At 41.7% G+C, this 25445-nt stretch overlaps 2 protein-coding genes, 1 long non-coding RNA gene and 1 pseudogene across 3 annotated transcripts; all 4 read left to right on the plus strand.

The window, feature by feature from the left end:
- Nucleotides 1-2509: 2509 nt before the first annotated feature.
- LOC114932318 (uncharacterized) lies at nucleotides 2510-3182 on the plus strand. The gene is made up of 3 exons (XR_014925748.1): nucleotides 2510-2728; nucleotides 2848-2978; nucleotides 3107-3182. It is a non-coding gene; the product is annotated as an uncharacterized LOC114932318 (long non-coding RNA).
- Nucleotides 3183-17649: 14467 nt separating this feature from the next.
- On the plus strand, nucleotides 17650-18874 carry LOC146721242 (uncharacterized; annotated as a pseudogene).
- Nucleotides 18875-20341: 1467 nt separating this feature from the next.
- On the plus strand, nucleotides 20342-21655 carry LOC146721243 (uncharacterized). Its single transcript, XM_085487268.1, has one exon. The coding sequence runs from the start codon at nucleotides 20413-20415 to the stop codon at nucleotides 21118-21120; it is 708 nt and encodes a 235-aa protein (XP_085343394.1). The 5' UTR covers nucleotides 20342-20412; the 3' UTR covers nucleotides 21121-21655.
- Nucleotides 21656-23171: 1516 nt separating this feature from the next.
- Nucleotides 23172-23873, plus strand: LOC146721244 (uncharacterized). The gene has a single exon (XM_085487270.1). The coding sequence runs from the start codon at nucleotides 23172-23174 to the stop codon at nucleotides 23745-23747; it is 576 nt and encodes a 191-aa protein (XP_085343396.1). The 3' UTR covers nucleotides 23748-23873.
- The last annotated feature ends 1572 nt before the right edge of the window (nucleotides 23874-25445 follow it).

Genomic DNA, 25445 nt, shown 5'->3' on the forward strand with positions numbered 1-25445 from the left:
AATTTTGATACTAATTATTTAAATAATTGTCCTAAAACGGACAATTATGCTTTTTTTGATTAACTTTTAAAACAATATTTTATACAATTACAACTTCTGTAACATTATTATTTTGCATTGATCTAATAATATATATAAAACTGAGTCTGTTGCATTGAAATTTTCGTAATTTTTCAAGATTAATTTCTTGGAATATTATAAAAAGAGGGCCCTCCCGTTTCCTTAAGAGCTCCACAATATTTTTGTATCTCAAAATGTCTCAAATGTTTACTTATATTCCTGTCTTTTTAGTTGAAACAAATATTAAAATTAATTCTATATAGCAATGACAGATAGTTTGTAAGTAAAATATAGTGATTTTAAATAATTTATATAATTTTTTTATAAAAGGATTACATATATTATACTTGACAACTAGTAATATCTTGTGAATACACATTTCATAAATAACACAAGCGCAGAGAAGTAAATTGCATTAGATGTATCGTTTTCATCTAATATCTCTTCTATCAGAAATCTTTATCTTAACTACGATTTTATTTTAAATATCATAATTATATTTTCTCTCTCTCTCTCTCTCTCTCTTTTTCTTTCTTTTCAGGAGACGCGGTAGTGTCTCCGGCCATGTTCAAACCCTAAAAGACCTTAAAAAAAACACTACAAGTCTCTTATCCTGCACCATCAAAGTCCATCTTTTGGGGGTGTAGAACTACTAAAATATAAAAAATTTTAAATTGCACGTAATATAACCTGAAAGGCGGCATCGCCAAGAGTAATTTGAGCCAAGAAGAAATAAAATCGGTCAAGCCGTTCTGGAGATACAAGCGGTCAAAAAGTGACGTTTTTTATGAAAAATGAAGTAACGTCGTCTTCTTCTTCTCTGTCCGCGTCCGCTGACGTCATCAGGATTATATATATATATAATATGTCTTTCACCCTCTTTCACCCTGTTTCGTCTTCTTTCACCCTCTTTCATTCTCTCTCACCCTCTTTCGTCCTCTTTCACTCTCTTTCGTCCTCTCTAACCCACTTTCATTCTTTCTCACCCTCTTTCACTCTCTTTTGTCTTCTTTCACCCTTTTTCGTCCTCTTTCACCTTCTTAATGATGAATTCCTAATTGCTTACACAAATTGCTTACATTGTATGTATGTATGTACCATCTCACATAATGCATATCTTAAAATATGATGTTAAAATAATGTAGATTAAAATATATTTTTATAATATTGCATATCGATGTTTCTTGTATGCTGCCTGTAAACAATTAAGAATATATATAAACAATGTTGTACTGTACTATTTTGAAAATTAAATCTCACATATGTCAGAGCATTGTGAAATAAGTGAAATATTTGCTAGAAAGAATTGATGGTGTTTCTCTGCAATAGCAATTCTGCAATAACTATCGTGTAACTACCATATGAATAAATGTTTGCAAGCATTATTTCTTGACTGTTTATGAAACTGTTCAGAGAAACCTGAATTATTATATCTTGATTGTTTGCATATTCGATGAATGATAATGGCTATTTAAAAGAAGAATTTCTTTATTTACTTTTGGAGTGTCATAATAATCGTTTTTTGAACATATGGTGTTGTCAAAATAGTTAGGGTATAAATGTACTATACTTAATTTTGTACTGTCGCTGTACTAACCGATCTACACTTAATTGCTTATACATATGTACCAGTGCATTTTACCACAAATCACAAGTAATGTATACATCAGAGTGTCAATGTACTCTTATGTATACAATAAAATTTTTATTCTTTTTTGCTGTCGTCAAAATAGTAGACTGACATATATATATATATATATATATATATATATTTCTTTATAAACATTTTCTACGCATACATACGCATACATATATACATACATACATACATATATGCATGGATATAAAGAAATATACTAATCTTTTCATTCAGCCTTTCTTGAAGGAAACTATGTTGACAAAGAGGCAGACGTTTTGCGTTATATTATTTTATGTATGAGAGAGACGAAGATAATATGACTATCTGTCCTTGTCTAACTGCACGATTGTTTTCTCTATCGCGACATCGCGCAATTACTTTTCTGCTCTGTTTTATTCCTAAATGTCATTTCGCACATACACATGTAAATGAAATATTCCACAATCGAGATCTTTTTTATTAGACTTTTAAACTTATTTCTGCAAGTTCACTAATATTCCTTTATGCAATTATTTGGAGGAAGCGATCTTATTTTGTACGTATAAATTATGAAACTTTTATACAAGCAAATATTGTTATGACGTGACGCGAGAAGCAAAAAAAACTCGTATATAAAAATTTTTTGTCTTTTTATCACAAATTCAGACCGCTGCTTCCTTTATTATTGTATTGTATTAACTTTAATCGTGAATTATAATGCTAACGAGTAAAAATTATATGATAAAACATTATACAATGTTAAGAATTATTATGTGTTGCAGACTATTATTACGAAATTTATATAGAAGTTGCACTTTTTACTATTAAACACAATTTTTTACAGTTTGACATTCAATATAATGAAAAATTTTGTAATGAAATTTAAAGAGACTGTAAATGACGAAATATTGACAAAAGAATCACATAAGGTCAATTATGAAATGAAAATTGTTTGGAAAAATGTGATTATTTTCACTTATATTTATCTTTCCATCCTTTACGGATTATATCTGTTTGCCTTTTACGCCAAACTGTGGACGATTATCTGGTGTATGTTTTTTATTTATTTGTTATTATTCCATAAGATTTTAAACTACATTGCACATATTCAATATAATAATAAAAATAAAATACATATATGTTATCGAATAATTATTTGTAATTTATAGTTTATATTATTGCTGTTCTTTCGGGTTTTGGCATTACTGCTGGCGCTCATAGATTATGGTGTCATCGGTCTTATAAAGCGAAATGGCCACTGAGACTCATTCTTGTAATTCTCAATGCTGCTGCTCTCCAAGTAAGTTTATTGTTAATGTTTTTCTTCTCGTTCAAGTGTATTGTAAACTTTTGTTAGCTATTATTTAAAGTTCTACATTTTATTTCTGTTTTTGTGGTATTCAAATTTTATTAAGCTATAATTTTTAGGATAACATTTTCGTGTGGGTTAGAGATCATAGAACGCATCATAAATTCACTGACACTGATGCGGATCCGTATAATGCGCGTAAAGGATTTTTTTTCTCGCATATCGGATGGCTTATGGTTCATAAACATTCGGACGTCATTATCAAGGGTGCTACAATTGACATGAGTGATATAGAACAAGACCCCCTCGTGGTCTTTTAAAGAAAGTACGACAGGCATAACTTATTTTTACGGAACCAAATGAAGCATTGTTCGTTTGACTTTATATATTGATATTATTCTTTTTATTCATACTTTTTTTTAGATGGTATTCATATTTGGTAGTACTCTGTTGCTTTATCATACCAATATTGGTACCTTGGTTGGCATGGAATGAGAGTTTCTGGTATGCATGGCACATGTCCGTGTGCAGATATGGTTTAAATTTAAATTTTACATGGGCGGTGAATTCTGTGGCTCACTTATGGGGTGAAAAACCATATAATAAGTATGCATTTGTGCAGTATATGTGACTTATTATGTACAAATATATATGTATATATATTTATTTATTTAAAATTAGTGAATCGTATTGTAACGGCGTGGTCGTTACTAACGCCTCGCGGGCCGATCACCCGCCCGCCACTTGAGGCTATGGCGCCTAAGGCGCCCCTAAACACAAAAACATAAGCGATACACGGGTCACCCTACCCCAGGGGCGCCCCACTACAACCCCCAGAGGCGCCCCACTACGACGCCGGCGTTACCCCACCACAGCCTCGATGTAGAGTGGGGGAACCGCCGGCAGGGTATATAAGCCGGCTCGACGGATGAGCCGGCACCAGTCCTGTTCCGGACCTCCTAGCCAGGCAACGGGCTTCTCGTTGTTACGCCGGGTTTCCCGGTTTCTGGCCTCCTACCTTTAGTATCGGGCAACGGGTTTCTCGTTGTTACGCCGGGTTTCCCGGTTTCCGGTCTCTTCCTGCTACACGCCGGGCAACGGGTTTCTCGTTGTTACGCCGGGTTTCCCGGTTTCCGGTCTCTTCCTGCTACACGCCGGGTGACGGGTTTCTCGTTGTTACGCCGGGTTTCCCGGTTTCCGGTCTCTTCCTGCTACACGCCGGGCAACGGGTTTCTCGTTGTTACGCCGGGTTTCCCGGTTTCCGGTCTCTTCCTGCTACACGCCGGGCAACGGGTTTCTCGTTGTTACGCCGGGTTTCCCGGTTTCCGGTCTCTTCCTGCTACACGCCGGGCAACGGGTTTCTCGTTGTTACGCCGGGTTTCCCGGTTTCCGGTCTCTTCCTGCTACACGCCGGGCAACGGGTTTCTCGTTGTTACGCCGGGTTTCCCGGTTTCCGGTCTCTTCCTGCTATACACCGGGTGACGGGTTTCTCGTCATTACGCCAGGTTTCCCGGTTTCCGGTTTCTTCCAGCTATAGGCTATACGCCTCCGTACACCGTATCTCTAAATTATACCGGGTAATTTGTAAATCTTTTCCGGACACCGCTACAGGCTATACGCCTCCGCATTTTGTTTATACCGAGTAGTCAATAAGTTTCTCTATTTAGGGCTTTATGCCAACAAACATTTCGTTTATACCGATTAGTCAATAAGTTTCTTTATTTAGGGCTTTATGCCAACAAACATTTCGTTTATACCGAGTAGTCAATAAGTTTCTCTATTTAGGCTTTATGCCAACAATCATTTTGTTTACTTGTTTCTTTTTGAATAAACCAAAGCATTGTTAATAAGGAATAAGCGAGTCTGAATCTCCCCCTTCCTCCCGAATCCTGGAACCGGCGAGCCGATTCGCGGCGTCGGGAAAGGTGAACCGTTACATGGCGCCCGAACAGGGACCTGCCCAGTGGAGATCCCGACTCGCTTAGGCCTATCCAGATGCCCGCGTGGGTAAATCAATTATCAAAATCCGAAGCTATTGCCTTGGCCAAAAGACACGGATTCGATAGCCAAGGAACTTTAGACGAGGTCCGCCGACGCCTCCGCCGATTTGTCGGGCAAAACCCCGCGCTACTTCGAACTCACCTACCTGTGCCCACTATCAACGTCGAAATGGCCACCGGAAGCCCAACCAAAGACGAAGAAGCTACCACCCCGACACCTGTTGAACCGGCCAGGATCATGGATCAGATCCGAAAATGGGGTGCCACTTCGAGGGCAAGGACCCCCTGGCATTCCTCGAGCGTACGGAAGAGCTGTGCCTGGGCTACAGCTACACCGACGCCCAGATGCTGTTAGGGCTACCCGAACTCTTACGGGGAGACGCCCTGCTGTGGTATCGCAACATCCGCAATACCATAGCCAGCTGGGCCGACTTTCGCCAAGCTGTCCGCCAGCAATACCTGCCAAGCGGGTATGAGAGACAGATGAAAAGGACGATCCAGGGACGTCAACAACGCCCTAAAGAGTCCTTCCAAAAGTACGCCACCGAGGTCCTGACCATGATGCGGCGCGCCGGGGGATATTTACCCCTAGACCAACTGGAACAACTCTACGAAAACATGGATCCGGAGTACCAATTGTACATCCGTCGGGCGGACGTGCTCAGCGTCGGGGATCTGAGCATCCGAGCCACCGAATACGAAGAGGCCGACCGCCGGAGACAGGAACGACGAAGGGACGTGCCGCAAAGCCACACCCCGGTCGTAGCTTCCGCGGTCTACAGTCGGGAGGAATGTTGCTGGAGGTGCAAGCAACGAGGACATACACGCTTGCACTGCCAACGACCTCCGAAGAAATTCTGCTCGAGATGTGGCAAGAACGGGGTCCTCACCCGTGACTGCCACCCCCCGACGGGAAACGGGGTGCGGGCCGGAGACGTTGCGGCCGTCGTCCAGCCCGACTCGGCCTAAAATACAACCCGAAACCGCACCTCCGGATCCAGATCGCCGGACAACATTTGTGGGGCCTCCTCGATTCCGGCTCAGAGATCTCATTCGTAAACGCTGAAACGGCCCGCCGAATCAACCGCACACCGTCTAGTCCAGATCTCAAGGCAGCCCAGATACGCCTGGCCGACGGGACGCAAGTCCCCATTGTCGAGACCATCGAAGCAACGGTCAGGTTACGAGGAAAATCGTACCGCCACCGCTTCTCCGTACTACCACAACTAGACAACGCCGTACTAATAGGCATAGACCTCTGGGCGAAATTAGGAGTCGAGCTGCGCCCGCCGCCCAGACCTGTCACCGAGACAACAACCAAAGATGGAATCGCGACAGCCAGTATCAGCCCAGGAACTACCAGCGAGGCGCTAAGGCTACAGGCCTTTCTAAATAACGAACTTCCAAAGTTCGAATCGGTCCGCGGCCCGACCAACAAAGCCACGCACCAAATTCGGCTAAAACCGGGGCCGCCCATTAAACAACAATATCGGCCCCGTAATCCGGCCATGCAAGCCGTGATCGACCAAGAGGTCCAAAAGATGGAAGCCGAAGGAGTCATCGAGCCCTCCACCAGCGCCTGGAGCTCTCCGATAGTGCTGGCAAAGAAGAAAGACGGGACCTACCGATTTTGTATAGACTTCCGCCGATTAAACGCGGCCTCCGAGAAAGATGCATACCCGCTGCCGCACATTGCCGCCACCTTGGATAAGCTACGAGGCGCACACTACTTGTCCACGTTGGACCTACGCAGCGGGTATTGGCAAGTGCCACTAACTCCGGAGAGCCGCCCCGCAACCGCCTTCACGGTGCCAGGGAGAGGGCTGATGCAGTTCCGCGTCATGCCATTCGGACTGCATTCAGCACCGGCCACCTTCCAACGGCTGCTCGACACCGTGCTAGGACCCGAGTTAGAACCACACGTCCTCGTCTACTTGGACGACATAGTTGTCGCATTCCGTACTTTCGAGGAGCACCTAGGCCACTTGGCCGAAGTCTTTCGCCGCCTCCGTGACGCCCGACTCCGCCTCAACCCAGAAAAGTGTCACTTCTGCCGGCCAAGTCTTCGGTACCTCGGACACGTTATCGATCGGCACGGAATCCGGACGGACCCAGAGAAAGTGCGAGCCATTACCGATTGGCCTGCCACCACGACCCTCCGCAGGGTTCGGCAATTTCTGGGGGTAGCGTAATGGTACCGCCGATTCATCGCTGACTTCTCCACTATCGCCGCCCCTCTCACTCGACTCACTAAAAGGAGAGCGCGCTGGACCTGGGCAAAAGAAGAAGAAACCGCGTTCCGGAAACTAAAACAGGCCTTAACCACCGCACCTGTCCTCGCCTGTCCAGATTTTGCGCGACCATTTCTACTACAAACCGACGCCAGCGCCCACGGGTTAGGGGCCGTATTAACCCAACACCTCGGCGAAGGAGAGCGGGTTATCGCGTACGCCAGCCGGACCCTCAACGCAGCCGAGAAGAATTATAGCGCTACCGAACTAGAGTGCTTGGCTGTCGTGTGGGGTATACGCCGGATGCGGGATTACCTCGAGGGCTACCGATTCGCCGTCGTGACCGACCACCAAACTTTAAAGTGGTTACAACACATCGAGGCCCCTACCGGACGACTAGCCCGCTGGATGTTCGAATTACAACAACATGATTTCGACATCCAGTACCGGCGCGGGACACTTAACCAGGTGGCAGATGCCCTCTCCCGCCTCCCGAAAGCTTTGGCGGTGACCCGGCCGAAATGCCGGTGGTACCACCGTAAACTAGCCAAAGTACGTAGACATCCGACCGATCACCCGGACTATAAAATCCAGGATCAACGATTGTACAGGCATATACTCCACGATCTGGACTTCCGGGAAACACCAGCCGAAGAGCAATGGAAGCAGTGCGTGCCTACAGACCAACGACCCGCCCTGCTTCAGCGAATGCACGACGACCCGGCCGCCGGGCACCTAGGCATTTCCAAAACATTGGCTCGGGTGGCCCAGCTATATTACTGGCCCGGCATGTTTCGGGAAATTGCCCGGTACGTCCGAGGGTGCGCTAATTGTGCGCGGCACAAGGCCAGTCAACAACGACCGGCTGGTCGGATGATGGCCACCTCCGTCCGCGCACCATGGGAACAAGCCGCCGTAGACCTGATCGGTCCCCTGCCTCGATCCACTAGCGGCCATACCTGGCTATTAACCATACAAGACCGGTTCAGTAAGTGGATCGAGATGGTCCCGCTTAGAAAAGCCACCGCCGTAGCCGTAGCCCGAGCACTCACCGACCGCCTGATATACCGGCACGGGTGTCCGGTCGCCCTCGTGTCCGATAACGGGACTCAGTTCGTCGCGCAACGCATTAAGGCCGTGCTAGCTTCCTACGGGATACAACATCGGACATCCCCCGTGTACACTCCGCAATGCAATCCGGTAGAGCGAGCGAACCGTATGGTTAAAACAATGATCAGCCAGTACGTAGGCCGGCGGCACAAAGACTGGGACGAGCGAATCCCCGCCTTACAGTTCGCCATCAACACCGCCCGACATGAGGCCACCGGATACACTCCGGCCTACATCCTGCACGGCCGAGAGCTCGCCCGCCCACATCCAGAGGATCGACCAGGAACCGCACCAGCACCAGGACCAAGCACCCGCCAGACCCAGTTGGAGGACGCCTACAAGGTGGTCCGAATCCACCTCGCCCGGGCCTTCCAGCGGCAAGAGAAACCGTACAACCTGCGGCGACGAGACTGGCGACCGCAGCTGGGCGAACGCGTCTGGAAACGCGACCGCCCCCTGTCCAGCAAGGCCAACGCGTTCAACGCCAAGCTGGCCCCGAAGTACAGCGGACCGATGACTGTCCGAAGGATCGTATCCCCCGTAATCGTTGACCTCAAGGACGCCCGAGGACGATGGCACCGCCACATCCATGTGCAGGTCCTCAAGGCGGCATCCGAGGAAGAGGACGAGGAAACCATCGGGGCGTAGGACAGGGCCAGCCGCCGTGATTCCTCCAGCGCCATACCGCCCACGCCACTCAGAAGTTCCGAGCCACCTTCCCTACTGGACGGTGGATAATACGGTTCGACCGTTTCGGCCGACCACGTACGATCCGCCGTCTAGAGAGGGGGTAGTGTAACGGCGTGGCCGTTACTAACGCCTCGCGGGCCGATCACCCGCCCGCCACTTGAGGCTATGGCGCCTAAGGCGCCCCTAAACACAAAAACATAAACGATACACGGGTCACCCTACCCCAGGGGCACCCCACTACAACCCCCAGAGGCGCCCCACTACGACGCCGGCGTTACCCCCACCACAGCCTCGATGTAGAGTGGGGGAACCGCCGGCAGGGTATATAAGCCGGCTCGACGAATGAGCCGGCACCAGTCCTGTTCCGGACCTCCTAGCCAGGCAACGGGCTTCTCGTTGTTACGCCGGGTTTCCCGGTTTCTGGCCTCCTACCTTTAGTATCGGGCAACGGGTTTCTCGTTGTTACGCCGGGTTTCCCGGTTTCCGGTCTCTTTCCTGCTACACGCCGGGCAACGGGTTTCTCGTTGTTACGCCGGGTTTCCCGGTTTCCGATCTCTTCCTGCTACACGCCGGGCAACGGGTTTCTCGTTCTTACGCCGGGTTTCCCGGTTTCCGGTCTCTTCCTGCTACACGCCGGGCAACGGGTTTCTCGTTGTTACGCCGGGTTTCCCGGTTTCCGGTCTCTTCCTGCTACACGCCGGGCAACGGGTTTCTCGTTGTTACGCCGGGTTTCCCGGTTTCCGGTCTCTTCCTGCTACACGCCGGGCAACGGGTTTCTCGTTGTTACGCCGGGTTTCCCGGTTTCCGGTCTCTTCCTGCTACACGCCGGGCAACGGGTTTCTCGTTGTTACACCGGGTTTCCCGGTTTCCGGTCTCTTCCTGCTATACACCGGGTGACGGGTTTCTCGTCATTACGCCGGGTTTCCCGGTTTCCGGTTTCTTCTGGCTATAGGCTATACGCCTCCGTACACCGTATCTCTAAGTTATACCGGGTAATTTGTAAATCTTTTCCGGACACCGCTACAGGCTATACGCCTCCTTATTTTGTTTATACCGAGTAGTCAATAAGTTTCTCTATTTAGGGCTTTATGCCAACAAACATTTCGTTTATACCGAGTAGTCAATAAGTTTCTCTATTTAGGGCTTTATGCCAACAAACATTTCGTTTATACCGAGTAGTCAATAAGTTTTTCTATTTAGGCTTTATGCCAACAATCATTTTGTTTACTTGTTTCTTTTTGAATAAACCAAAGCATTGTTAATAAGGAAGAAGCGAGTCTGAATCTCCCCCTTCCTCCCGAATTCTGGAACCGGCGAGCCGATCCGCGGCGTCGGGAAAGGTGAACCGTTACAGTATTTATAATAATTCACATCATATCGGTGCTTAAAAATTACATAGGCACACAAAAAAACAAAAGTGGTATGTCCGAAAAACTAGATTCCCTACGCCTTGGTTTTTTGGTCCTCTGAATCTAAATCCGTTTAACTCCATCAAGTCCCAGTTTTTTATAATCTCAAAAAATATGAAATTTCGGGGTAAATTCGACTTTATATGAAGAAATTATTTAACTTTTGGCTGAAATTTAATGGAAACGTTATACCGATGATATATAGTATGTCGGTGTACTGAACTATCATGCCTATTTATACTAAAGATATTTTGCATACCTTCTTGAAATACGAGATCACAGCAAGAAGGAAGCTATATTTACCGTGAGTAGCGCTCTCTCTTGCTCTCAAACGTTCTGTGTAAAGGCATTCGTTTTTTTCGCTTTCTCGCTCTTTGTAGTATATCTCTTTTCACTGTCCAGTAATAGTCAGCCATCATATTTACATTCCACCTTCCTTGATATCGACATTCCATTTTTCTGATATCTTGATGGAATCGTTCTTCTTGCTCTTCGCTATAATCACCGAGATTTTCTGAGAACCAATCGAGATGCGAATCCAAGAAATGTATCTTCAAATTCATCAGACATCCTAATTCCTTAAAGTTTTCAATCATTTTTCCCACCAAGTTCTTATAATCTGGATTTCTGTGATTTCTTAAAAAATTTCCGACAACGTTTTTGAAATTAAGCCATGCTTTTTTTTGACATCATTCATTTTTGTAGCAAAGATCCCATCTTTTAACAATGTATGAATCTGAGGGCCGTTGAATATTTCTTTCTTCAATTTAGCGTCAGAGATGTTAGGAAACGTTTGTCCTATGTAGCGAAAACAATCACCTTCTTTGTTTAAAGCATTTACGTATTGCTTCATTAAACCAAGTTTTATATGGAGAGGCGGAAGTAAAACTTTTGATTTGTCAATCAACGATTTCTTGATTATCTTCATGCATCCAGGTTTCATTGTGTTCTTTTCTGGCCATATTTTTATTCTCTTTTAGAGCAGTTGTCATCGCCCGTACTGTTCATCATGTCAGCAGTTTCAGTACCCAAGTAGTAAACTAATGTCACCAAAAAAACGTCAAAATGATGTCATTTTGCTACCTGGGTAGTTTCTATCCGAACATGACTTCATCATGTAATGGATGCAAGAAGTATTCAACTTCTTATAGATTGGAAAAATAAGTAAACATAAACACAAGATCATTGTGATTTTTACGGCACGAAGACAATCGATGGTCCATTTTTTATTCATCGCATCCAAATAAAGAGTGCACTATTTACAGTAAATATAGCTTCCTTCTTGCTGTGATCTCGTATTTCAAGAAGGTATGCAAAGTATCTCATAGTATTGTAACGGTTCACCTTTCCCGACGCCGCGGATCGGCTCGCCGGTTCCAGGATTCGGGAGGAAGGGGGAGATTCAGACTCGCTTATTCCTTATTAACAATGCTTTGTTTATTCAAAAAGAAACAAGTAAACAAAATATTTGTTGCCATAAGGCCTAAATAGAGAAACTTATTGACTACTCGGTATAAACAAAAATGTTTGTTGGCATAAAGCCTTAAATGGAGAAACTTATTGACTACTCGGTATAAACAAAAATGCGGAGGCGTATAGCCTGTAGCGGTGTCCGGAAAAGATTTACAAATTACCCGGTATAACGTAGAGATACGGTGTACGGAGGCGTATAGCCTATAGCAGGAAGAAACCAGAAACCGGGAAACCCGGCGTAATGACGAGAAACCCGTCACCCGGTGTATAGCAGGAAGAGACCGGAAACCGGGAAACCCGGCGTAACAACGAGAAACCCGTTGCCCGGCGTGTAGCAGAAAGAGACCGGAAACCGGGAAACCCGGCGTAACAACGAGAAACCCGTTGCCCGGCGTGTAGCAGGAAGAGACCGGAAACCGGGAAACCCGGCGTAATAACGAGAAACCCGTTGCCCGGCGTGTAGCAGGAAGAGACCGGAAACCGGGAAACCCGGCGTAACAACGAGAAACCCGTTGCCCGGCGTGTAGCAGGAAGAGACCGGAAACCGGGAAACCCGGCGTAACAACGAGAAACCCGTTGCCCGGCGTGTAGCAGGAAGAGACCGGAAACCGGGAAACCCGGCGTAATGACGAGAAACCCGTCACCCGGTGTATAGCAGGAAGAGACCGGAAACCGGGAAACCCGGCGTAACAACGAGAAACCCGTTGCCCGATACTAAAGGTAGGAGGCCAGAAACCGAGAAACCCGGCGTAACAACGAGAAGCCCGTTGCCTGGCTAGGAAGTCCGGAACAGGACTGGTGCCGGCTCATCCGTCGAGCCGGCTTATATACCCTGCCGGCGGTTTCCCCACTCTACATCGAGGCTGTGGTGGGGGTAACGCCGGCGTCGTAGTGGGGCGCCTCTGGGGGTTGTAGTGGGGCGCCCCTAGGGCAGGGTGACCCGTGTATCGCTTATGTTTTTGTGTTTAGGGGCGCCTTAGGCGCCATAGCCTCAAGTGGCGGGCGGGTGATCGGCCCGCGAGGCGTTAGTAACGGCCACGCCGTTACAGTATAAATAGGTATGATAGTTCAATACACCAATATATATCATCGGCATAACGTTTCCATTAAATTTCAGCTGAGAGTTGAATGATTTTTCCATATAAAGTCGAATTTACCCCGAAATTCCATATATTTTGAGGTTATAAAAAATTGGGATCTGATGGAGTTAAACGGACCTCGGATTTTGATTCAGAGCACCAACAAACCAAGGAGTAGGGGGGTCTCTCGGACATACCACTTTTGTTTTTTTGTGTAACAGTGTTATTATTATATTATATAGATCAATCAGCTCTACCGACAATCTTGCAGTTTCTATCATGGCTCTTGGCGAAGGCTGGCACAATTATCATCACATTTTCCCTTGGAATTACAAAACAGCGGAATTTGGAAATTATGGGTTAAATTTTACCACAGCATTTATCGACTTCTTTATTTATTTAATTTTAGCTTACGATTTAAAAACTGCATCCGCCGACATGATAAAAAAACGTTCTCTTCAAAGCAATGAAAATAAGAGTTACTAACTAATCGTGCGAAATTAAAAGATCCCTCGACTGTCTATATTAGTAACAAAATTACGATTTTCATATTTCTAGTCTTTTGTTGCATTAATTTGACAAAATTAAAAATCTTTCTTCAAGATTGGAATACATATCAACTATCCCAAGAAACTCCAATTTTATATGAAAAACGAGAAATGAATACGAAATTACAGTTTTTCTTATCTATTTATATCTTAGTATGGCGTTTCGAATTGCAAATAAACTGTCAACTCATAATGTGTTTTATGATTTCCACGTTAGATCCGCATTGATCCTCTTTTTTCTACCTCTTAGCTTCTTTTTCTTCTCCATTACCTTCCATTTTTGTTCCTCTTTCTCCAATTCTATCATCACTATCTCCCTTTCGCCATCTTTTTCTCCAGCCCTTCCACTCTCCTCTTCATTCCTTCTATATTCTCCTTTAACTCCTTCTCTTCTCTCCATTTTTCCATTTGTTCTCTGTAGTCTCTTCTTAGCTTCTCCATCTCTCCTCTTATCCTTTCCTTCTGCTTTTTTATTTCCTTATTCAATTTCCCCATCATCTCTTTCAATTCCTGTCACATATCTTGAATTAGTCTCCCTTTGCTCATCCCTTCCTTTCTCTGGTGATCTCACTATTTTATTATTTTTTTAAAAGCCTTCACGCCCTCCTTTCTGTGCTCTTTTCCTCCAGCTCCCTTTTTCTTTTCAATAAATTCTCTATACTTTCTAAGCTACCACTTCTTTCTTTTCTTTTTTAACTTTATAGCTTCATCTGTAAAATCTTGTAAAAACAAATTAACATCATTAGGTTTTTCATAACCATGATAGATACCTATCACAGATATATATTGTGGATATTCAGATATTGAGCATAATATTGGATATATCTGACTACTGGAACTTTTGCTTAAAGGCAAACCATCAATATTAATAAACAAATTAATTTTTTCTGGCTGTTTTTCTAACAAATTAATTAAATTTTGAACTGCAAATTGAATTTCCATGTGTACATAAGTGCCTGAACCTACAGATTTGTAGGGTACATGTCGAGGAGTACAAAGTAAAGTTCTGGGATCTTGAGGCAAAAAAATATTTGTTTCTAATTTTAATAAATTTAATAAACTTCGTAAGGCGTTATGTGAAATATTATATGATATTGCCCATAATCGTAATTTATTAATAAAATTATTACTTTGATTATGTAAATTTTGATTTTCTATATTTTGTTGTGATATTGGAGTATCATTTTTAATAACATTATCAGAGTTATCAGAAGATAAGCTATATAAGTCATGTAAAACATTAAAGCAATCTGTATTAAAACAGTCCTCTGTTTTATAAGTACTATTACATTGGAAATCTGTATTTTTTGTAATTAAAACATCATTTATACAATCATATTTAGAATTATTACAATTCTCCTGTGATAATGTAAAACATGTTGCGCTTTCTCTTTTAACATTTCTATAAAAAGTCGCTTTACTACGACGTTTCATTATATTTGTTCTTGGAAAAATTAATGTGGGATTCTTAATGATAAATTAATTGTTAAAAGAGCTTGTAAGAAATCAAAGGTTAGAAAATCTATCACTGTAACAAATAATACAACGTGAGGAAATGATAATAATATTTATTGTTTTTAATAACAATTAATATTTACTTACCTTCTCAATAAGAGCTTCTTTTTCTGTACAAGCTTACACACTTTTTATTTATCGTACACTATATACTATGAACGGACTCAACGGACTGTATGTACTTAATAATAAAAGCAGAAAAGAGATAATGAATAATTGCTCCTTCTTCTGTAATTTCTGAACGCCATCTACATCTTAAATACATTTGAATATTCTGTGAACATTTATGGAATATAAACAATATATTCTTATAGCTGATTTTAACATGTTCTAGGTAGATTTATAGATTATTCTTTATAAACAAGGATATTCTATAGAGATGTATAGATGATTTCTTTGAGAATATTCTCAAAAAAATATTTTTGATGCTACATAGAATATTCATGCAATATTTGTGTGTTATCTGGGAATAAAACTTAAATTAATCTAAAATTATAAAAATAAACTCGAAAGTTAAAACAAATGAGAAAGCAAACGTTTCAATCCAATTTTTCGGATCTTCTTCAGCGCAGTACAAAAAGCAAAATTAAAATCACCAAAGTCTAAATATTTTTAACGTATAAACGTTTTCTCATTAATTTTCTCATTACACCTCACTAATTATAATATCCAAAATCAAGTGCGTTATAAAACAATAATCTAACACATGGTATAAAAAAATTCTAATAAAAACTTACATATATTTATGATGTGACAATATTTTAATTGTAACAGTAACAAAAGTGACGCTAGTGTAATCCTCATGTCAATACAATGTCGTCAATATATCTAAAGTAAATCGGGGGTGTGAATTTTAACAATTTTGATTGAATTTTGATGAAATTAGTGAGGTGTAATGAGAAAATTATTTTGATTTATAGGATGCGATTAATATTTTATATTTTAACACCTGCCAACCTCGTAGTCAGAAAACTAGAGAGGATCGCTTCTCACAGTAACGTAAATATGATGGCTCAGTGAGAGTCATATTAATGTTAATCTTACGACGTTTTATTTCGTTTACTAATGTAACCGCGTTTAAATATGTTTATTAGACGTTTATACGTTAAAAATATTTAGACTTTGGTGATTTTAATTTTGCTTTTTGTACTGCGCTGAAGAAGATCCGAAAAATTGGATTGAAACGTTTGCTTTCTCATTTGTTTTAACTTTCGAGTTTATTTTTATAATTTTAGATTAATTTAAGTTTTATTCCCAGATAACACACAAATATTGCATGAATATTCTATGTAGCATCAAAAATATTTTTTTGAGAATATTCTCAAAGAAATCATCTATACATCTCTATAGAATATCCTTGTTTATAAAGAATAATCTATAAATCTACCTAGAACATGTTAAAATCAGCTATAAGAATATATTGTTTATATTCCATAAATGTTCACAGAATATTCAAATGTATTTAAGATGTAGATGGCGTTCAGAAATTACAGAAGAAGGAGCAATTATTCATTATCTCTTTTCTGCTTTTATTATTAAGTACATACAGTCCGTTGAGTCCGTTCATAGTATATAGTGTACGATAAATAAAAAGTGTGTAAGCTTGTACAGAAAAAGAAGCTCTTATTGAGAAGGTAAGTAAATATTAATTGTTATTAAAAACAATAAATATTATTATCATTTCCTCACGTTGTATTATTTGTTACAGTGATAGATTTTCTAACCTTTGATTTCTTACAAGCTCTTTTAACAATTAATTTATCATTAAGAATCCCACATTAATTTTTCCAAGAACAAATATAATGAAACGTCGTAGTAAAGCGACTTTTTATAGAAATGTTAAAAGAGAAAGCGCAACATGTTTTACATTATCACAGGAGAATTGTAATAATTCTAAATATGATTGTATAAATGATGTTTTAATTACAAAAAATACAGATTTCCAATGTAATAGTACTTATAAAACAGAGGACTGTTTTAATACAGATTGCTTTAATGTTTTACATGACTTATATAGCTTATCTTCTGATAACTCTGATAATGTTATTAAAAATGATACTCCAATATCACAACAAAATATAGAAAATCAAAATTTACATAATCAAAGTAATAATTTTATTAATAAATTACGATTATGGGCAATATCATATAATATTTCACATAACGCCTTACGAAGTTTATTAAATTTATTAAAATTAGAAACAAATATTTTTTTGCCTCAAGATCCCAGAACTTTACTTTGTACTCCTCGACATGTACCCTACAAATCTGTAGGTTCAGGCACTTATGTACACATGGAAATTCAATTTGCAGTTCAAAATTTAATTAATTTGTTAGAAAAACAGCCAGAAAAAATTAATTTGTTTATTAATATTGATGGTTTGCCTTTAAGCAAAAGTTCCAGTAGTCAGATATATCCAATATTATGCTCAATATCTGAATATCCACAATATATATCTGTGATAGGTATCTATCATGGTTATGAAAAACCTAATGATGTTAATTTGTTTTTACAAGATTTTACAGATGAAGCTATAAAGTTATCGGAAGATGATTTTATTTATAATAATCATGCTATACCATTTGCAATTAAAGCATTTATATGTGATGCTCCAGCAAAATCACTCATTACTTCTTGCAAAGGTCACACTGGATTTTTTGCATGTACTAAATGTATGCAAAGAGGAAAATATATAAAAGCCAGAGTGTGTTATCCTGAAATAAATTATTTTGAAAGAACGGATGAAAATTTCTGTAATAGAGTTCAATCTGAACATCATACAGGAACATCAATTTTAGAAACAATACCTTTGATTAACATGGTAAAAAGTTTCCCTCTTGAATACATGCATTTAGTATGCCTTGGCGTAGTAAAAAAACTAATAAATATATGGCTCTTTGGACCTATTTCACATAGATTATCAAAAACCAACATACAATCTATTTCAAGTTATCTCATTGAAATAAAATCTTGTATTCCTCCTGATTTTGTAAAAAAAACCCGGTCTTTAAATGAAGTTGCACGCTGGAAAGCAACTGAATTTAGATTTTTTTTATTGTATTGTGGTCCAGTTGTTTTAAAAAATATCCTTTCATCTGACAAATACTTACATTTTATATCTTTACATATTGCTGTTAGAATTTTAATTAATGCTAATTTATATACAAAGTATTTAGAATAAGCATGTTTATTATTAATATTTTTTGTGAAACAATTTAAAGTCATTTATGGAGCAGAATACACTTCACACAATGTACATGGATTAATTCATGTTGTTGATGATTGCAAAGTTTTTGGACCTTTAGATCTTTACAGTGCATTTCCTTTTGAAAATTACATGCAATATCTAAAACGATTAGTTAGAAAATCTCATTATCCATTAGCACAACTTGTAAAGCGTATTCATGAGTCACAAAATATATTGATAACTAAACTGTCAAAAAAAAAATAAAATTGCAAATGGTACTCGAACATCATGAAGGTCCTTTACCTATGACACATTTTTCTGCTCAATTTAAAAAATTGATTATAAATAATGTGTCGTTTGGTACACGTTTTGGAGATAATTGCTGTTATTTAAAAGATAAGTGTATTATGTTAATAGAAAATTTTGCTATAAAAGATAATAAGTACTACTTAATTGGAAAAAAATTTATTAATATAACAAGTTTTATTTCTGAACCATTTCAATCTTCAAATTTTGATATATTTTCAGTACATAAACTCGGAGAATTATCTATGTCACTAGTGGAAGATATTTCCAACAAAATGATAATTTTCCCATATAATAATACTTATGTTGTGTTAGTAGGAATACTAGGGGGGTTCTAACCCGGGTCCTCTGAGGGGGGTGCGGGGCGGGGGGGTTTTCGGGGGCGAGGGGGTATGACGTCACGCGGGCGGGGGGTCTTATCAGCAGATAAGCTTATCTATGTTTATAAACAAAAGATAAACAATATCTATTACAAAGGGCTGCCGACAATCGGGGGGGGGGGTGCGTTTCTTTTCCTCATACGTCTATGTTTATAAACAAAAGATAAACAATATCTATTACAAAGGGCTGCCGACAATCGGGGGGGGGGAGAGGTTGCGTTTCTTCTCTTCATACGTTTATGTTTATAAACAAAAGATAAACAATATCTATTACAAAAGGGCTGCCGACAATCGGGGGAAGGGGGGGGGGGTTGCGTTTCTTCTCCTTATACGTTATCTGTATATTTCTAAGAAATATAATCAAATTCTAAGAAGGGCCACCGCTTGGCATACGCCGACAATCAAGGGGGTTGCGTTTCTTCCCCCATACGTTATCTGTATATTTCTAAGAAATATAATTAAATTCTAAGAAGGGCCGCTTGGATCCGAGCGCCGACAATCAGTTCTCTGAAAATCTAAGATAATCAAATTATAAGAAGGGCCACCGCTTGGCATACGCCGACAATCAAGGGGGTTGATACATGATCTATACGTATATTTCTAAGAAATACCAGCGCCGATAACCAGCGGCTGCAGGAATTTATAAACAAAACAAGCGCCGAAAATTTACGTCATCTAAATTTTTCTCGTTCGTACGTTGACGAACAAAGGGTTGATTGGGATATATAACGAGGACCGATGCCGCTGCCGGGCCATAGTACCACTGGCGAGCGCACGCTCTCTTCATTCAAGATGTTTGTCATGCTATCAAGTGCTTCCGACATTCTCAGTTTAAGTGCCGAACAGTTACAATATATTCCGAAGATTGTTTTACTACAAAAGTGTGGATATTTCGTAGAGCATTTGTGGGACAAGCTTCCAGAGCATATCAAGACGGATCTGGAGGTTCAGACATATCGTCGCTGCCTCGAACATTACAATCGGCCGTGGATGCGAACGCATATTGACGGTCCAGCACCGATGATCAGGGATTGCAGCGAATGTCAGCGAAAATAGGCTGAGGTTAAAAGTGTGAAAAAGTGCCAGACATAAAAAATGGAGAACATTGAGCGCGACCTGTTGGAGCGTTCCCACCAAGTCGCCACCTTGGGCGAATATTTTGGATGGCTGCAAGAGTGCGAACGGTTTATCGAAGAGCTGGAAGAACGCAGCCGTGCCAAGCGTCCGCGTCTCTCGATTGGACATAGGCAATCTCTCGTGGCGAGAATAGCGCGACTCGAGGGTGCGAAGGTGCGCTTGCAGAGACAGTATGTCGGTGAATCCATGTTGGATCCATACCTAGTGGCAGCGGCGGCGGCAATAACGCGCAAAAACTCGTTTGGCGCGAGATCGATACGGCGTTCGATAGCCGTATACTTACCGGTGCGGTAAATAACGTCGACTATATCGAACCGCGTCAGTTTTTGGAAAATGCAGCAGACATTGTAGTCGAGAACATGGAGAATGTGCTGCAGAGACACATCAGTGTAAAAGTGAACACTGTTTTCAACGGCGAATTTGTGTCCGGTGACAAGCGTGCCAATAAAAGTATTAATACGAGAAACTTTGAACTCTTTCGCACGTCCGATGTACGCGAGTGGTACGAGCGCCGCGTAATCGAGCCCACGCTAGCATCGCTAGAAGAGTTCCAGGAACGCGATAGCGGCTGGGCATTGTCGCGGATAATAGATTTGACAGTAAATATCAACAAGTATAATCCTATGCGCGCTGGATGCCATGTCAAATTACCGCAAAAAATTATGGTAAAAAGAGCGGTTGTTAATGTGCTATCAGCGGACAATGCGTGTTTCGCATGGTCAGTAGTAGCCGCTCTGTACCCCGCTGAAAGACATATGGAACGAGAATCCTCCTATCCGCATTACACCACAGTGCTGAATCTCCAAAACATTGAGTTTCCAGTGACTGTGAATCAAATTAAAAAGTTTGAACTTGCAAACGACATCTCCGTGAATGTGTACATCATCGAGAACGAGAACATCGTCCCGTTGCGTCTTTCGGAAAAAAAGAAGGACAGGCACGTCAATCTGCTGTACGTGGAAGACGAAAACAGCGTCGGGCATTTTGTTTTGATAAAAAATCTGTCTCGCTTCGTGAGCTCACAGCTGAGCAAAAAGAAATGTAAAAAATTTATATGCGATCGGTAAGTATATATATATTTATTACACGTAAATTATATTTTAATTAAATTTTCATTAAATTTTTTATTTTTTACAGATGCCTACATTATTTCGGAGCGGTGGATAAATTGCAAGCGCATACGGAAGATTGCGGGAAATTGAACGACTGTGCTATTCGGTTGCCGAGCGACAAGGACAAGTGGCTCAGCTTCGACAACTACACGAGGAAGGAGCGGCTGCCGTTTGTAGTGTACGCCGATCTCGAGTGTGTTTTGGCAAAGACCGAAGATGCCAAAAATTATCAACACCATCAAGTGTTCAGCATCGCGTACTATGTACAGTGTTCGTATGACAGTTCGTTGTCCGCGTACAATTCCCGCCGTAGTGTCGATTGCGTCGCATGGTTCGCCGAACAGCTTAAAAATTTAGCAATCCGCGTAAAAAATATTTTAACGACCAATGTCCCCATGGTAAATTTAACGCCTGACGAGTGGTTAAAATTTCGCACCGCGACGCATTGTCACATTTGTGAAAAATCGTTTGACGAAGACAATACACGCGTCCGCGATCATTGCCACCTCACCGGGCGGTACAGGGGTCCTGCGCATTCAAATTGTAACTTAAATTACAAAGAATCATTTTGTATCCCTATAGTCTTTCACAATCTGTCCGGCTACGACGCACATTTTATTATCGAGGACATAGCCACAGCGTTCGAAGGGGAAATCGAATTACTGCCGATAACAAAGGAAAAATATATATCATTCTCGAAAACTGTTAGATTGACACAAGACAAAAATGCAAAAAATTATATCAAATTACGCTTTATCGATTCGTATAAGTTTCTCAGTGCTAGTCTCGACAAATTAGCGTCATTTTTGGATAAAGATAAACTAAAAATTTTACATTCGGAATATCAAAATTTGACTAGTGAAAAATTCAATTTATTGACACGAAAGGGTGTCTTTCCATACGAATACATAGACTGCGTGGACAGATTACAAGACACACGTTTACCGCCGCGCGACTCATTTTACAGTTCTTTAACCGGCGACACAGTATCCGAGAGTGATTACGCGCACGCCGAGACCGTCTGGAACCGATTCTCCCTTCGAACGCTAGGCGAATATAGCGATTTATATTTAAAAATTGATGTCTTGTTATTGGCCGATATATTTGAGAATTTTCGCGATAGTTGTATAAAAAGTTACGGACTCGATCCCGCGTATTATTATACTCTCCCCGGATATACATGGGACGCCATGTTAAAACATACGAATATAAAATTTGAATTATTAACAGACATTGACATGGTTATGTTTGTCGAACGAGGTATACGCGGCGGCCTTAGTCAATGTTCAGGCCGATACGCACAGGCTAATAACAAGTACATGCAATCGTACGACCCATCGAAACCCTCATCGTACCTCATGTATTTCGATGTAAATAATTTGTACGGATGGGCAATGTGTCAACCATTGCCATATGCTGATTTTCGGTGGGTCGACGATATATCAAATTTTGACGTATCATCTATCGCGTTCGATTCACCTATAGGCTATGTTCTCGAAGTAGATTTAGAGTATCCGCAGCATCTTCATGACGCGCACATTGACCTACCGTTTTGCCCGACGCGCGATAAGCCGCCCGGCAAGCGGGAATATAAACTCCTAGCAACGCTTTACGATAAGAAGCGCTACGTAATACACTATCGTAATCTGCAGCAGTGCACGCGCCACGGGCTACGCATAACAAAAATATATCGCATACTACAATTCACGCAGTCAGCGTGGCTTCAAAAATACATCGAACTTAACACACAGTTTAGAACACGAGCGAAAAACGATTTTGAAAAAAATTTATATAAATTGATGAATAATGCGGTATTCGGCAAGACGATGGAAAATGTGCGCAATCATATGGATGTAAAATTATTAACAAAATGGGACGGACGGTACGGTGCGGAGGCAATGATCGCTAAACCAAATTTTCATAGTACAAGCATATTTTCGGAAAAATTAGTTGCCATAGAATTACGCAAACTCAAAGTTAAATTCTACAAACCAATCTACGTCGGCATGTGCATACTTGACGTATCAAAAGTATGTCTTTATGAATTTCACCACGAATACATGTCACCGCTCTATCGTGACAATTGTAGAGTAATGTACACCGACACGGATAGTTTAATATATCAAATTAAATGTCAGGATGTCTATGAAAATTTGAAACGCGACATCGCTCGATTCGATACCAGCGATTACGCCGCGAATAATGCGTACGGTATACCGCTCGCGAATAAAAAGGTGCCGGGTCTGATGAAAGATGAGAATAACGGCGCGATAATGACCGAATTCGTCGGGCTTAGAGCAAAAATGTATGCTTTGCGGGTGGATGGTAAAAAGGACACTAAAAAGGCAAAAGGTGTCAAAAGTAACGTCGTAGCGCGTAGTATAACATTCGACGATTATACACGCTGTCTTAATGACGAGATTGAAATGACGCGTCAACAGTCATGTATAAGATCGAAATTGCATAAAGTGTATACCATCAGCGAGACGAAAATTGCTCTAAGTCCCTACGACGACAAGCGGTATGTCGTACCTGATTCGACCGACACCTTGCCGTGGGGACATTATCGAATACCGTTGTAAATAAATTATATTGTAAGGACGTATTAATGAGAATTATATATATTTTGTTATATATTTCATATATTTCATATGTTATACAATATATATATTGTTATACAATGATTGAATAAAATACATTAAATAACATTGTTTTTATGTATCCAAGAGTTGTGCAAACTGTCGAATCCCAACCATTTCACATAAACCTCGTCACCCCTCCTGCGCAGTATTTTCTCCACGAGGTACACATCCGGATAATTTGCACGATGCAGCTCATGATCGTAAAACGCTCCAGCGATAGATGTCTTGTGATAATCCTCGAGTAGATATGTTACGGGATTAGTATGCTGCACTTTAACAATCTTAAACACCTCGGTTGTCCAATTTGGCGTGTATCCCTTCTCGAAAAGTTGTTTGTACTTGCTGACGCGTACCTGATCACCTACTTTGAACTTTGCCGGACCCGCGATTTTTACACGATTGTACACGGTAGCCAAGAGTCTTTCGGCGATCGCGGGGGTAACGTCGGCGGGTCGCATACCAATCGTTCGATGCTTGCGTCCGTTGTAATCTGATACGAGGCGTGGCAGCATGTCGAACCACTTGTAAGTACCATTCAGCGTAAATATCTTCCACATATCGTTCTTTAGTGTGCGATTGAATCGCTCGACGACCGACGCCTTCAATATCGAATATGTAGAATAGTGATTAATGTCATGTCTTCGCATAAGTCGTTGCACATCGGCATTGTAAAATTCCTTTCCGTTATCGGTTTGCATGTTTTTCGGGCATCTCTTGCTATCCCGAATTATCTTGGCGATTGCGTCAGCTGTCTCGCTTCCTCCTTTACTCTTGAGTGGTACAGCCCACGCATACTTGCTCAACACATCGATGATGGTGAGTATGTAGTGGTAACCTCTGTTGAAACGGGAGTATGAACGCATCTCGACAATGTCGGCTTGCCACAAATCATCGTATCCTCGCACTATGACATGTCTTCGAGGGAAATTTTTTCTCGCTGACGCGTGCAACTCGTTTACCAACTATCCAAACTGCCGTCTCTCCAAACTATGTTGCTTGTTGTTATTTTCACTATTCATTCTCGTTCTTTCGGGTTCGTGCCTCGTTGTTTCGGGTTTTTTCGGGTTCGTGCCTCGTTGTTTCGGGTTCTTTTGCGTTCGCGCCTCGTTGTTTCGGGTTCTTTCGGGTTCGTGCCTCGTTGTTTCGGGTTCTTTCGGGTTAAATTCTCGTTGTTTCGGGTTCGTGCCTTGTTTTTTTGGGTTAAATTCTCGTTTTTTTGGGTTCTTTCGGGTTTTTTCGGGTTCGTGCCTCGTTGTTTCGGGTTCTTTCGGGTTCGTGCCTCGTTGTTTCGGGTTCGTGCCTCGTTGTTTCGGGTTCTTTCGGGTTCGTGCCTCGTTGTTTCGGGTTCTTTCGGGTTCGTGCCTCGTTGTTTCGGTTTCGTGCCTCGTTGTTTCGGGTTCGTGCCTTGTTGTTTCGGGTTCTTTCGGGTTAAATTTTCGTTCTTTCACGTTTGTACCACGTTGTTTCGGGTTCTTTCACGTTCGTTCACTCACGTCCTTGGCCCATTCGAAAATCGTTCCTGACTCGATCACAGCCTCGTCCCAAGTCGTTTCTGATACGTTGGTAGCCCGCCTTGGCCCGTTCGCAGCCGTCCCTGACCTGTTCGCAGCCGTCCCTGACCTGTTCGCAGCCGTCCCT

This window comes from Nylanderia fulva, unplaced genomic scaffold (assembly GCF_048542155.1).
Source record: "Nylanderia fulva isolate GAGA-0341 unplaced genomic scaffold, ASM4854215v1 Scaffold515, whole genome shotgun sequence".
NCBI classification, from domain to species: Eukaryota; Metazoa; Arthropoda; class Insecta; order Hymenoptera; family Formicidae; genus Nylanderia; species Nylanderia fulva.

What these genes read in the sequence shown, in the direction of transcription:
- LOC146721244 (XM_085487270.1), top strand. Translation starts at nt 23,172, where the DNA reads ATGTGCATACTTGACGTATCAAAAGTATGTCTTTATGAATTTCACCAC.
- LOC146721243 (XM_085487268.1), top strand. Translation starts at nt 20,413, where the DNA reads ATGGAGAATGTGCTGCAGAGACACATCAGTGTAAAAGTGAACACTGTT.